At 48.6% G+C, this 15,795-nt stretch overlaps 1 protein-coding gene across 1 annotated transcript in view; it reads left to right on the top strand.

Moving 5' to 3' along the window:
* LOC140389023 (uncharacterized) overlaps nucleotides 1-15,795 on the top strand; it is a 234,417-nt gene that overhangs the window by 73,717 nt on the left and 144,905 nt on the right. Inside the window, exons 18-22 of the mRNA XM_072473189.1 lie at nucleotides 1,318-1,419; nucleotides 2,655-2,756; nucleotides 7,784-7,885; nucleotides 9,182-9,283; nucleotides 10,125-10,223. Coding sequence (XP_072329290.1) covers nucleotides 1,318-1,419; nucleotides 2,655-2,756; nucleotides 7,784-7,885; nucleotides 9,182-9,283; nucleotides 10,125-10,223 — 507 coding nt within the window. The remainder of the gene's footprint in view (nucleotides 1-1,317; nucleotides 1,420-2,654; nucleotides 2,757-7,783; nucleotides 7,886-9,181; nucleotides 9,284-10,124; nucleotides 10,224-15,795) is intronic.

Here is a 15,795-nt window from a genome sequence, read left to right as displayed (position 1 = left end):
AGATTCTCCCCTACCCAACAGGGCGGGGGGTCCAGGTGGGATGGAGTGGATAAATCCGCAACTTTGGGGGCCAAGCCCTCACCTTGAGGGGCTAGGCCTGTGCCGGAGTGGTTGGCGCGATGCTGGCCGGCGGGAAAGGCCTTTGGCGCCACGCCAGCCAGGGCCGAAGGGACTTCGCGGCCGGCGGGAGTCCGCGCATGCGCGGGAGCGTCAGAGGCTGCTGACGTCATCCCCTCGCATATGCAAGGTGGGGTCACCTACGCGTCGGCCATCGCGGAGAGCTACAAGGCCCCGATTGCGGGCCAGGCCACCGTGGGGGTACCCCCTGGGGCTAGATCACCCCGCATCCCCCCCAGGACCCCGGAGCCCGCCCGCGCCACGCAAGATCTGAACAAAGGCCTTGTTCATCTGCATAGAGCTGGTTGCCCTGAAGTTAAGTATAGGTTATTGTATTTGTTAGGTGTAGTTAAACTTGTAGTGATTAATGTTGCATGTCGAAGTAATCCTTGTGTGTAAATAAACTATCTTTGAATTTGAGCTGACTAACTGGTTGTTTGATGCTTTGATCGATATCCGCTAAAACCTTGTGGTGTTATAATTTGATACCTGGCGACTCTGAAAAGCAATGTTATCATTAATAACAGAAACACAAGCAGAAACAAAATTGGAAATATCATTTTTATCCTGCTGACGGATGCTCAGTTTGATGCTCAGCCTTAGTCCAAAATGGACAAATTAGATGAATTCCAGAGGTTAAATGAGAATAGCTGCCCATGGAATCTATGCTGCTTTTTTCCAATGTGTGGTTCCAATCGACAGAGCAATAATGAACACAATGTTTGTGGCTATAACCTCCACAAGCTGGAATTATACATCGCGCAATGGAAGAAGATAGCTTGTTGTTGCAAAACATTGATCTCAGTCCATGAACATTGCGACAAAAGTCCTTCGGGGTCGGTTTAAAGGCCCGACCACCTTCAGTTACTTCATCAATGACCTAACTGAAATAGAGACGTTTGCTGTTGATTGCACAGCATTCAGTACCATTTGCCATTTCTCAGATAATGAAGCAGTTTCAAAGTACATGGTCTGGTTCTAGAACATATTTGGTCCCATTTACTCCAACTATTAACATTGCCTTTCCTCTAGTGGCACCAAAATCAACTTGCGATGCAGAAACCCACATCAGGCACAACCTATGGAGCAAGACAAAAAGCTTTTGGCAGGTTATCGACGTGAAAGAATGATATTGCTTCTCTCCCCATAGCCCTTGCCCAACCTACTGAGTCATTACAATATTTTCTGTTTTTATTTCAGATTTTGTAACCAAGGAATATTCACAGTTTGATCTGCAAAACAGCACAGGAACAAAACCATCAGGAGTAAAGGACCCTCCTTCAGAATCTCCACCATCGATAGGTCTGTACAATTCCACAATGCTAAAACATGGTTGTGAGTTCCATAGTCGGGGACATACATTCTGTTATTGACCTAGGTCATTGCAAGTGTAAACACAAGAGAATTTCCCGAATAATCAGAATCAAGCACAGCATTAACCATCAACAAATGTCAAAATTAATTCAACCAATGTAACATCAGTAGCTGTGCCAATTGTTATTAACTCTGTCAATTGATCTGATGAAGATTAAGAGGAATTAATGAGCCCAAATGTGTTTTACTGTGCAGAACCTATTTAGCAAGGCCTGAGGCCAGTATTGGGTTTTGTAATCGGGTGAAGTGGGCGGGGTGAAAATAAAGCTGCAGAAAGGGCTTTCTCCCCACCATGAGGCCAATTTTGGTCCTAATGAAGCTGCTTAAGGACATCCTCCACAATAATATTCAACCACATTACTTAATTTTGCCCATAATGTTGCCAAATAGGTTATTTTCCTCTTAAATATGGATCGTTAGCTTTTTTAATGTTGGTACAGTTCTGGATTTTTTTCATTACAGCAAATAAGAGACAACATGGGATCTCAAAGGTCACATAATTTATGCTGTAGTCAAAGTAGTTTTAATTATTGTAACGTACCCTTATACTATGATCATCACTGTAAGGTCAGAGAGAAAGGCAGCAACATAATTGGAAGTAACACTAATATTTTACTCACTGATGCTCAGTTCGGGTTCACCTTGGACCACTCAAATTTAAACTCATTGCAGCCTTAGTCCAAATGATGAATTCCAGAGGTGAGATAAGGTGAACTGCCCCTGACATCCCCTCAGCTTATATCAATATGTGGCTCCAAGAGACTTAATAAACTCAACAGCGAAACTCTCCAGTAAGGATGCTTGCTGCTGATTGCACAGTGTTCAGTGCCATTTACAATGCTAAAGATAATGATCATTTCAAATCACCAGTTTTAAATTCATAAAAAACTCTCAAACATATATATTTCAAATTTACATCAAAATCTGAGAGGATATCTCAAAAATCCAAATGAATCAAAACACATTTGTCATATTTACTGCAACTATTAACATTGCCTTTCCCCTTTCCTTTAGTGACACCAATAACAACTGACGATGCACAATCCACATCAGGTGGAAGCTTTGGAAAGAGAAAAGCTTTTCTCCGGTTATCAACGTGAAATTATCATTTTGCTTCTCCCCGATCTCCTGAACCTTCACAATATTTTCTGTTTCTATTTCAGATTACCGAACCAAGAATTATTCATATTTTGATTTGCAAAACAGCACAGGAATAGAAACATTGAAATCAGAAATCCCTCCTTCAACATCTCCAAGCTCAACAGGTATGTACACTTCCACATCAGAACAGTGATTTATTATCAAGGAAAGAACTCTGTATTTACAGAACAACACAGTTGCAACATAGGACTAATTCACTTGACTCCCTGGCTTACTCTGAAGATTCCCTCACTTCCATGATCCGCCTCCTGGCACCTGATAGGTGCAGGTTCACACGCTCCGTCCCAATATGTTCATGGGGGTCACATGTCCCACGAAGGATAGTCCCATAAATAGACCAAGCTATTGTGTCAAACAAGGACACAAGTTAAAAAGGCACGACATCCTCTATTTTACTGGTCTTGGTCATTGTAGGAGCAACCACAACAGACTTGCCTTAAAAAGCAGAATCGAACACAGCAACCGAACTATTAAGAAAGGTCATAATTTCTTCAATCTCTGTCACAACAATAGCTGTGGCAACTGGTATGAACTGAGTCAATCTGATTGATGCGGATTAAGAGGGATTAACAAACCCCAATGTGCTTTGCAGTGCACGATTTAATGTCCACCCGGAGCCCAGTCCAGAGGACTGATTTGGGACCGTATAATTGGATGGAAATGTGCGGGGTGGAAATCAAACTGAGGGCCAGAAGCATAAATGGCAGCCTTCCCACCAGGATTTCTGCCCTGAAGGAGCAGCGACAAGGCCTCAATCCACTACTGGTAACAGCTAACAAGTGGATAGATGCAAGTCATACAAGTTAAACTCCACACAAGTTGCCAAATATGTTCTTGATAGTTTTCTTACTTAAGAATGGATCATTTTCTTTCCATTGTATGTCCAGATATGGATTTTGTTCATTATAGAAAGTGAGAGGCAACTTTTCAGCTCTAAATCATACAATTGTTGCTGTTGCCAAAGACTTAATTGTCCTAATGTACCCGTAAACTATGACCTTTGCCGCAATGAAAGAAAGAAGAGCAGTTGGAAATATTATTTACCGCCAGCTCACTGATGTTCAGCATGGATTCCTCTGACGACTCAACTTTAAACAACGTGATATCCTCATTCTAAAATGGACAAATTAGATGAATTCAGAGATGAGACAATAATAACTGTCCATGAAGCACGTGGCAATGTGTGCCTCCAAGACCCTTAGCAAAATTGACCTCTATAACATTCAGGTCGAAACTCTCCACTATCTGGAATCATGCCTAACACAATGGAAGATTGGGTGGAGCTGGAGTTAGGAGAGGTGAGGGACCAGCGCCCGCTGTGGCATCTTGATGTGGGATTATTGGCGGATGAGGAGGTGTGCGGGCGGGTGCGGGGGTGCATGGAAAGATATTTGGAGGCCAACGACAACGGGGAGGTGCAGGTGGGGGTAGTCTGGGAGGCGCTGAAGGCGGTGGTCAGGGGAGAGTTAATCTCCATCAGGGCCCACAGGGAGAAGAGAGAGGGCAGGGAGAGGGAGAGGTTGGTGGGGGAGATCTTAAGGGTGGACAGGAGATATGCAGAGGCCCCCGAGGAGGGACTACTCAGGGAGCGGCGGAACCTCCAGATGGAGTTCGACCTGTTGAGCACGGGGAAAGCAGAGGCACAGTGGAGGAAAGCGCAGGGGGCGGTGTATGAGTATGGGGAGAAGGCGAGTCGGATGCTGGCACACCAGCTTCGTAAGAGGGAGGCAGCGAGGGAGATAGGTGGAGTTAAGGATAGCGGGGAGAATACGGTGCGGAGTGCGGTGAGAATAAACAAGGTATTTAGGGACTTCTATGGGGATCTGTACAGATCTGACCCCCAGCGGGGGAAAAGGGGATGCGATGATTTTTGGATCAGCTGAGGTTCCCGAGGGTGGAGGAGCAGGAGGTGGCTGGTTTAGGGGCGCCAATTGGGCTGGAGGAGCTGGTTAAAGGATTGGGGAGCATGCAGGCGGGGAAGGCCCTGGGGCCACATGGGTTCCCGGTCGAGTTTTACAGGAAATACGTGGACCTGCTAGGCCCGTTGCTAGTGAGGACTTTCAATAAGGCAAGGGAGGGCGGACCTTGCCCCCGACAATGTCCCGGGCGCTGATCTCTCTGATCCTGAAGCGGGACAAGGACCCACTGCAATGTGGGTCGTATAGACCGATCTCGCTCCACAATGTGGATGCTAAGTTGTTGGCAAAAGTGCTGGCTACGAGAATTGAGGACTGTGTCCCGGGGGTGATTCATGAGGACCAGACGGGATTTGTAAAGGGCAGGCAGCTAAACACTAATGTGCGGAGGCTCCTCAATGTGATTATGATGGTGGAGGGAGAAGCGGAGGTAGTGGCAGCTATGGACGCGGAGAAGGCCTTCGACCGGGTGGAGTGGGAGTATCTTTGGGAAGTGCTGCGGAGGTTTGGGTTCGAGGAGGGGTTCATCAGGTGGGTCAGGCTGCTATATAGAGCCCCGGTGGCGAGTGTGGCTACGAATCGGCGGAGGTCGGAGTACTTTCGGCTGTACCGAGGGACGAGGCAGGGGTGCCCCCTGTCCCCCTTGTTGTTTGCACTGGCACTTGAGCCTCTGGCCATGGCACTAAGGGAGTCCAGGAAATGGAGGGGACTGGTCCGAGGAGGAGAGGAACATCGGGTGTCGCTGTATGCGGACGACCTGTTGCTGTATGTGGCAGATCCAGTGTCCAGTGGAGGGGATGGCGGATGTCATGCGGATCCTAAGGGAGTTTGGGGACTTCTCAGGGTATAAGCTCAATGTAGGGAAAAGTGAGCTCTTTGTGGTGCATCCAGGGGACCAGGGAAAGGGGATAGACGACCTACCGTTGAAGAGGGCGGAAAGGAGCTTTCGGTACTTAGGGATCCAGGTGGCTGGGAGTTGGGGGGCCCTGCACAAGCTCAATTTGACGCGGTTGGTGGAGCAGATGGAGGAGGATTTCAAAAGGTGGGATGTGCTGCCACTCTCGCTAGCGGGCAGGGTGCAGTCGGTTAAAATGACGGTCCTCCCCAGGTTTCTCTTTGTGTTCCAGTGCCTTCCCATTATGATTCCCAAGGCCTTTTTCAAATGGGTAGGTAGGAGCATCATGGGTTTCGTGTGGGCAAATAAGACCCCGAGGGTAAAGAGGGTGTTTCTGGAGCGTAGTAGGGACAGGGAGGGCTGGCGCTGCCAAATTTGTGCGGCTATTCTTGGGCTGCCAATGTGGCGATGATCCGTAAGTGGGTAATGGAGGGAGAGGGGGCAGCGTGGAAGAGGTTGGATATGGCGTCCTGTGTGGGCACGAGCCTGAGGGTGCTGGCGACGGCACCGCTGCCGCTCTCGCCTACAAGGTACACCACGAGTCCGGTGGTGGCGGCGACGCTGAAGATCTGGGGGCAGTGGAGATGACACAGGGGCGAGGTGGGAGCCTCGGTTTGGTCCCCGATTCAGGAGAACTATCGGTTCGTCCCGGGAAGGATGGATGGGGGGTTTCGGAGCTGGCATCGGGCAGGGATTAGAAGAATGGGGGACCTGTTTATAGGTGGGGCGTTTGCGAGCCTTGGGGCGCTGGAGGAGAAGTTTGGGCTACCCCCAGGAAATGCTTTCAGGTATATGCAAGTGAGGGCGTTTGTGAGGCGGCAGGTGAGGGAATTCCCGCTGCTCCCGGCACAGGGGATTCAGGACAGGGCGATTTCGGGTGTATGGGTTGGAGAAGGCAAGGTTTTGGCGATCTACCAGGAGCTGAAAGAAGAGGAGGAAGCCTCGGTAGAGGAGTTAAAGGGCAAGTGGGAGGAGGAGCTTGGGGAGGAGATAGATGAGGGTCTGTGGGCTGATGCCCTGAGTAGGGTTAATTCTACCTCCTCTTGTGCCAGGCTCAGCCTAATACAATTCAAGGTTACTCACAGAGCGCATATGACAGGGGCGAGGTTGAGTAGGTTCTTTGGGGTGGAGGACAGATGTGGGAGGTGCTCGGGAAGCCCGGCGAATCACGTCCACATGTTCTGGTCGTGCCTGGCACTGGATGGGTTTTGGAGGGGTTTCACGAGGACTGTGTCTAAGGTGGTGAACGTCCAGGTCAAGCTGAGTTGGTGGTTGGCACTATTTGGGGAAACGGACGAGCCGGGAGTGCAGGAGGTGAAAGAGGCCGGTATCCTGGCCTTTGCGTCCCTGGTAGCCCGGCGGAGGATCTTGCTATTATGGAAGGACGCTAAGTCCCCCAGTGTGGAAGCCTGGATAAATGACATGGCAGGGTTCATTAAGCTGGAGAGGATAAAGTTTGCCTTACGAGGGTCTGTGCAGGGGTTCTTCAGGCGGTGGCAACCGTTCCTCGACTATCTCGCGGAGCGTTAGGAGGAGGTCAGCAGCAGCAGCAACCCAAGGGTGGGGGGGGGAGTGGGGGTCTCTTTCGGGGGGGGGAATTCGGGTGGGTGAGGGGGAGCTTCCCTATGGGTACCTTTGAATGTCATATGGGGGGGTTACTGTATATGGGGGAAACCCAATGTATAGGTTTTGTATAATTTTTGACTGTTGTGGTTGTGTTTCTCTCTTTTTGTTACCTGGGGGTGGGGGGGGGTTTGTTAAAAATTCTGTTGGAAAATTTGAATAAACATATATTTTTTTAAAAACACAATGGAAGATTGTAGGGGTTGTAACTTGTCATTCACCTTGATCCATTGACATCATTGCAAGAGTTCCTCAGGGGAGGGGCTTTGGCCCGACTGTCTTCAATTACTCCATGAGTGACCTCCCCAAAGCCACGATGATTGCTGCTCACTGCACAATGTGCAATACCATTTGCAATTCCATGATAATGAAGCAGATTCAAATCAACATTTCTAAATTCAGAACAAATTCTAAAAAATATATTTTTTTAATTTAGAATTTTTTTCCTGCTTTGAGAATATGTCATAAATTCAATTGGATCAAAAATAGATTTGATGAGATGTACTCCAAATTTCAACATTGTCTTTCCTTTAGTCGTAGGAAAAACAACTGCTGATGCTGAATCCATGTCAGGCAGAAGCAGTGGAGAGAATATATAATTTTTCAGTTTGTCGACTGAAATGACAATTTTGCTTCTCTCTCCACAGGTGCTGCCTGATGTTCTGAGTCTTTACATCATTTTCTGTTTTTATTTCAGATTACGCAACCAAAGATTATTCACATTTTGATCTTCAAAACAGCACACGAACAGAATCATCTAGAGCTGAGATCCCTCCTTCGGCACCTCCACCATCAACAGGTACGTACAACTCCACTCCAGTTATTGTACGTCAAAACATGGATGTGAGTTCCAACATTGCATGTCAAAACATGGATGTGAGTTGTTTTCTTGGGCTTGGTTATTGTAAGAGCAAACACAAAGACATTGTCGGAATAATCAGATTCAAGCATAGTTGCAGGACCATTAACTAATGTCACGGATTCTTAAACTCATGTAACATCAGTAGCTGAGGTAACTGTTATGAACTGAGTCAATCTTATGAATGCAGATGAAGTGGAATTAATAAAGCTGAATATGTGTAGAATTTAATGTCCAGCCTGAAAGCAAGTCCCGAGGCGGGGATTGGGGTTATGTAATTGGATGGGACGGTGCGGGTGTAGATCATGATGCAGCCAGAAATATAAAGGACAGCATTCCCACCTGGAGGAAAATTTCATCCCTTAAAGAGCTGCTTAACAATTTCCTAGTCAACCAGTGGGTAAGACTCCAATCACACACTTTTAATTCTACCCATTAAGTTGCCAAATACTTTCTTCTTTCTTAAGAATGGATCATTATCACTGTCTCAAATGTCACAAATATCAGCTGGAGTCTAAGACTTTTAATTATTCTGACATACTGTTATTCTATGAGCTTCATTGTAATGACAGGAAGAGGAGCAGGAAATATCACTGATAACCGGCTTGTTGATTCTAGTTTGGTGTCCTCTTGGATAGCTCAACTTTAAACTATATTCAGCCCAAGTCCCAAATAGGCAAATTAGATGAATTCAAGAGTTGGATGAAAATAATTTCCCATGACATCCATGATGTGTATGCTAATGTGTGGCAACATTGAACTTAATAGAATTCAAGGCAAAAATCTCCATGAGCTGGACTCATACCTTGCACAATGGAAGATTGTAGGATTTTTGCAGGCCACTTATCTCAGTCCATAGACGTCGCTGCAAGAGTCCCTCAGAATACTTGAAGTACCATTTGCAATTCTTAAAATAATGAAGCAGTCTCTTTCTAAATTCATAACAGACTCTCAAATATATAGGCCTAAAAATTCCCAGGAAAGCAGTGTTCCAGTCTGTGGAATATCTTAAAAATTCTATTGGATCAAAACACATTTGGTTCTATTTGCTCCAAATGTCAATATTGTCTTTCCTTTAGCAGCACCAAAGAGCAACTTACGGTGCAGAATTAACATCAGGCAGAAGCTCTGGAGCGAAAAACAAACTTAGCTCAACCTGAAAGAATAATTTTTCCTTTCTCCACAGGTGCTGCCTGACCTTCTGAATCTTTACAAAACTTTCTGTTTTTATCTCAGATCACACCACTAAGAATTATTCATATTATGATCTGCAAAACAACACAGTAACAAAATCATCCAGAAGAGAGAACCCTCATTCAACATCTCGTAGATCAATACGTATGTACAATTTCACTGCGGTTATCACATATATGTGAGTTCTAAAGTCAGAGGCATCCTTTATTTTATTGGCCTTGGTCACTGCAAGAGCAAACACAAGAGCATTGCCTGAATAAACAGAATCAAGCATAGCAACAGAACCATAAATGTCAGAAATCTGTCAACCCATGTAACATCAGTAGCTGTTTCAACTGTTCTGAACTGTATCAATCTGATTAATGCAGATTAAGAGGATTAGCAAGACGAAATATGACTTGCATGCAGTTTTTAATGTCCACCCGAGAGCCATCCCCGAGGCAGTGATTGGGGCTATATAATTGGAGGGGATTGTGTGGATGGAGATCAAGCTGTGGCCAGAAGTGTAAAAGGCAGCCTCCCCGTCAAGAGGCTAAATCTGGCCCTTAAAGAGCTGTTTAACGATCTCCTTCCTCCACCAATGGTATTCAACCAATTGGCAACGCGCCAATCACACATATTGCATTCTACCCATAAATTTGCCAAGTATGTTCTTCTAACTTAAAAATGGATCATTATATTTGCCATTGTTTATGCAGATCCTCATCAGTGACCTACCCAAAGTAGGGATGTTTGCTGCTGATTGTAGAGTGTTCGACACCATTTGCAATTCCTAAGATAATGAAGCAGTCTCCAGTTAGCATTTATAAATTTTATAAATTCATACCAAACTCTCAAATATATGGAATAAAAATTTCCAAGGAAAGCAGAATATCTGAAGCTGTGGAGAGAGTAACAAACACTCTCAGGTTATCCACCTGAAACGATAATTTTGCTTCCTTTGCCTGACTTTGAGTCTTTCTAACATGTTCCATTTTTATTTCAGATTATGCAACCAGGGATTATTCACAGTCTGATCTGGAAAACAGCACAGTAACAGAATCAAAAGCAGAAATCCCACCGCTGACGTCTCCATCATCAACAGGTTGTGTACAATTCTATTCTATTTTTCACATGTCAAAATATGGCTGTAGGTTTTAGAAACCTGCGACATCCTATTTAAAGCTGGCCTTGGTCTTTGCGATAGCAAAGACTACCGGGAAGGTGGGGGGTGGGGTGGGGAGGAGGAGGGGGGAGATTTTCCGGACCTCTTTGCCACAGGCACAAATGCCGTTATGGTTGCTAACTGTCTGGAGAAGGCCATAAGGGGTTTTCCGACGGCGAGAACTCAGAATGCGATGTTCACAGCTCTACCCGCTGATGTAATCAGGTTCACGGCCAGTGAGGGCATGAACCTGATTTTTATCAATTTAAATTCATTTCAATCCGCTTAAGCGGCTGAACACTGTTGCTTCCAGAAAGCAGTAATGATGACCATGCCGGGGGCTCAGAGGTTGGCACTGCCAGGGCGGCCGGGGCCGGGGTCTCCATGGGACTCTATTGCTGGTTTAACACAGGGCTAAATAGCTGGCTTTGAAAGCAGACCAAGGCAGGCCAGCAGCACGGTTAAATTCCCATACAAGCCTCCCCGAACAGGCGCCGGAATGTGGCGACTAGGGGCTTTTCACAGTAACTTCATTTGAAGCCTACTTGTGACAATAAGCGATTTTCATTTTCATTATTGGGGGTATTCTCACTATGCGGGGATGTGGCGATGTTCGGGGTGCACTGAAGCCCCGATGCATAGTATCCCAACAATGCAGAAGGAGGCCATTCGGTCCATCGAGTCCGCACCGACCCTCTGAAAGAGCACTGTAGCCTAGGCCCAATCCCCACCCTATCCCTGTAACCCCACCTAGGGGCAATTTAGCATATCCAATCCGCCGAACCTCCACATCTTTGAACCGTGGAAGGAAACCGGAGCACCTGAAGGAAACCCACGGGGAGAATGTGCAAACTTCACACAGACAGTCAGCAAGGTTTACAGCATGAAAACAAGCCCTTTGGCCCAACTTGTCCATGCCGCCCAGTTTTTACCACTAAGCTAGTCCCAATTGCCCGCATTTGGCCCATATCCCTCTATACCCATCTTACACATTGTGGTAAACCACTGTGTTCCTATATTAAGGGTTGTACGGTAGAACCTGCACTACAGGTTCACCTGGGCCCCTGCATGTTAGCTCCGCCCAGGAGCCGGGTTATAAATATCATAGATTATCATAGAATTTACAGTGCAGAAGGAGGCCATTCGGCCCATCGAGTCTGCACCAGCTCTTGGAAAGAGCACCCTACCCAAGGTCAACACCTCCACCCTATCCCCATATCCCAGTAACCCCACCCAACACTAAGGGCAATTTTGGACACTAAGGGCAATTTATCATGGCCAATCCACCTAACCTGCACATCTTTGGACTGTGGGACGAAACCGGAGCACCCGGAGGAAACCCACGCACACACGGGGAGGATGTGCAAACTCCGCACAGACAGTGACCCAAGCCAGAATCAAACCTGGGACCACTGGAGCTGTGAAGCAATTGTGCTATCCACAATGCTACCGTGCTGCCCAAATGGCCTTCAGCTAGCAGCCATTTTGTCAGCTGCTGTAGGAGGCCACACTTCAGACACTAATAAAGCCGCAGTCTGAATTCAACTTCGTCTCCAGCCAAATTGATCGTGCCTCAATTTATTAGTATCTGATTCAGAAGATGGACCTCCGGATTAAACCAGATCGACTGCAGCTGGATCCACACGCAAGCGACGCCAGAAAGGACTTTCAGCACTGGTTAGCTTGTTTTGAAGCGTATATCAACGCGGCGCCGACCCCTGTTCCAGAGGCTCAGAAGATTCAAATCTTGTACTCCAGACTCAACTCTAAAATCTTCCCACTGATCCAGGATGCGTCCAATTACGCTGACGCTATGACTCGACTCAAAGAGAGTTATGAGCAGAAGACGAACACGCTCTTCGCCAGACACGCGCTCGCAACGCGTACTCAACTACCTGGTGAGTCAATCGAGGACTTCTGGAGGGCCCTGATCCCACTAGTTCGGCACTGTGACTGCCAGGACGTTACAGCTAAGGAGCACTCAGATCTCCTTATGAGGGACGCTTTTGTAACTGGGATTGGGTCCGAAGTTATCAGGCAGTGGCTCCTAGAAGGGGCCACGCGTGACCTCGCAGAGACTAAAACACTAGCGTTTTCCATGACGGTCGCCCTGCGTAATGTACAGTCCTACGCCCCCAACCGCGCGGCCCACTCCTCCTACGCTTCATGGGCCCCACAGGCAGCCGCCACAGCGGGGGCACTACCCACCCAGTATGCCAGTGCTACGCGCCAGCCGGTGATCTCTGGGGGGCCCCGATGCTATTTTTGCGGCCAACAAAGACACCCCCGCCAACGCTGCCTGGCCCACGCTGCCCTTTGTAAGGCCTGTGGGAAGAAAGGCCACTATGCAGCGGTGTGCCAGGCCCACTCAGCGGCAGCGGTCACCCCCATCCCCCCGGGCCCGGACAATGGGCGCCGCTATCCTCCCCTCCACCCCAGGCCATGTGTGAGCAATGGGCACCGCCATCTTCTCCCCCATACCAGGCCAACTCAGCGGCAGCGATTGCCCCCACCCCACCCGGTCACGGACAATGGGCGCCGCTATCCTCCCCTCCTCCCCAGGCCATGTGCAAGCAATGGGCGCCGCCATTTTCTCCCACGCACCAGGCCCACTCAGCGGCAGCGGTCGCCCCCACCGCACCGCCGGTCACGGACAATGGGCGCTGCTATCCTCCCCTCCTCCCCAGGCCAGGTGTGAGCAATGGGCGCCGCCATCTTCTCCCCCGCACAACACGTGCGTTTAATGGTTGCCGCCATCTTGTTCCACCCCCGCAACGTGCGTTCCATGGGCGCCGCCATTTTGTGACCCCCAGGACCTCTGGGCGCCTCCATCTTGTCCACCCCGCAGCACACGGAGACCAACGGCATTTCAGGACCCCGACGCAGCGGCCGCCTCACTACCCGATGATCAACCACGACTCGCATCCATGGTAATCGACCAGTCCAGACCACACACTCTGACCAACGCATGTGAAAGTCAATGGCCACATGACCTCCTGCCTACTGGACTCCGGGAGCACCGAGAGCTTTGTACATCCAAATACGGTAAGGCGCTGCTCCCTTAAGGCACACCGTACCAATCAAAGTATCTCCCTGGCCTCCGGATCCCATCGCGTAGCAATCCGAGGGTACTGCACGGTCACGTTCACAGTCCAAGGTGTAGAGTTCCACGGTTTTCACCTCTACGTCCTCCCTAACCTCTCCTGCACTTATCCTTGGCCTGGATTTTCTTTTTTTTTAATATATTTTATTGAAATTTTTTTTCCCTGAGCAACATTTTTCCCGCTTACCAAACAAGCGAAACGATAACAATAACAAAACAGAAATTTTTTAACTTTTTAACAATAATAATAATAATAATAATATACAAGTAACAAAACCTCGTACTCTATTGACCTATACTCAACTAAGCCTCCCCCCCCCCCCCCCCCCCCCCCCCCGGGTTGCTGCTGCTGGTCATCTGTCTTCGCTCTAACGTTCCCCTAGGTAGTCGAGAAATGGCTGCCACCGCCTGGTGAACCCTTGAGCCGATCCTCTCAGGGCAAACTTTATCTGCTCCAGTTTAATAAACCCCGCCATATCGTTTACCCAGGCCTCCAGTCCGGGGGGTTTCGCCTCCTTCCACATGAGTAGGATCCTGCGCCGGGCTACGAGGGACGCAAAGGCCACGACATCGGCCTCTTTCGCCTCCTGCACTCCCGGCTCTTCCGCAACTCCAAATAGAGCTAACCCCCAGCCTGGTTTGACCCGGGCCTTCACCACCTGCGAAATCACTCCCGTCACTCCCTTCCAATACCCTTCCAGTGCCGGGCACGCCCAAAACATATGTGCGTGGTTTGCCGGGCTCCCGCCACACCTCCCACATTTGTCCTCCACTCCAAAGAACCTGCTCAATCTTGCCCCCGTTATGTGTGCTCTATGTAGCACCTTAAATTGAATCAGGCTAAGCCTGGCGCATGAGGAAGAGGAATTTACCCTGCTTAGGGCATCAGCCCACATACCCTCCTCTATCTCCTCCCCTAATTCTTCTTCCCACTTTCTTTTTAGTTCGCCCACCGACTCCTCCCCCTCTTCCCTCATCTCTCTATAAATCTCTGACACCTTGCCCTCTCCGACCCACACCCCTGAAAGCACCCTGTCCTGTATCCCCTGTGTCGGGAGCCGCGGAAATTCCCTCACCTGTTGTCTAGTAAACGCCCTCACCTGCACATATCTCAAGAAATTCCCCCGGGGTAACTTATACTTTTCCTCCAGTGCTCCCAAGCTCGCAAAAGTCCCATCTATGAATAAATCTCCCACCTTCCTAATTCCCAAATGGTACCAGCTCTGAAATCCTCCATCCATTCTTCCTGGGGCGAACCTATGGTTGTTCCTGATAGGGGACCCCACCAGGGCTCCCCGCACCCCTCTCTGTTGCCTCCACTGTCCCCATATGTTCAGTGTTGCCGCCACCACCGGGTTCGTGGTGTACTTTTTCGGTGAGAACGGTAGCGGCGCTGTCACCAGCGCCTCTAGACTCGTCCCTTTACAGGACCTTCTCTCCAGCCTTTTCCACGCCGCTCCCTCACCCTCCATCATCCATCTACGTATCATTGCCACATTGGCGGCCCAATAATAATCTCCCAAGTTCGGTAGTGCCAGTCCTCCTCTGTCCCTACTGCGCTGAAGGAACCCCCTCCTTACTCTCGGAACTTTCCCTGCCCACACAAAGCTCGTAATGCTCCTATCCATTTTATTAAAAAAGGTCCTGGTGATTAAAATAGGGAGACATTGAAATACAAATAAGAACCTCGGGAGGACCATCATCTTAATTGCTTGCACCCTGCCCGCCAGCGATAAAGGCTGCATGTCCCACCTCTTAAAGTCCTCCTCCATTTGTTCTACCAGCCGTGTCAGATTAAGTCTGTGCAAGGTTCCCCAGCTCCTAGCGATCTGAATCCCCAAGTATCGGAAGTTTCTTTCCACTTTCCTTAGCGGTAAGCCTTCTATCTCTCTACTCTGGTCCCCTGGATGTATCACATATAATTCACTCTTCCCCATGTTTAACCTATACCCCGAAAATTCCCCGAACCTCCTCAAGATTTGCATAACCTCTATCATCCCCCCCGCTGGGTCCGACACGTATAGCAATAGGTCATCCGCGTATAACGAGACTCGGTGTTCTTCTCCCCCTCTAGTCACCCCTCTCCATTTCCTGGAGTCTCTCAGCGCCATGGCCAGAGGTTCAATTGCCAGCGCAAACAACAATGGAGACAGCGGGCATCCCTGTCTTGTTCCCCTATATAATCGGAAATACTCCAATCTATGTCGACCTGTAACTACGCTTGCCGTTGGTGCCCCATAAAGTAGTCTATCCCAGCGAATAAATCCGTTCCCAAACCCAAACCTCCTTAACACTTCCCATAAATACTCCCACTCCACCCTATCAAATGCCTTCTCTGTGTCCATTGCCGCCACTATCTCTGCCTCCCCCTCCACTGAGGGCATCATTATCACCCCTAATAGCCGTCGC

The sequence above is a fragment of the Scyliorhinus torazame genome, chromosome 14 (assembly GCF_047496885.1).
Source record: "Scyliorhinus torazame isolate Kashiwa2021f chromosome 14, sScyTor2.1, whole genome shotgun sequence".
NCBI classification, from domain to species: Eukaryota; Metazoa; Chordata; class Chondrichthyes; order Carcharhiniformes; family Scyliorhinidae; genus Scyliorhinus; species Scyliorhinus torazame.
This window is presented reverse-complemented; position numbering and strand designations above follow the sequence as displayed.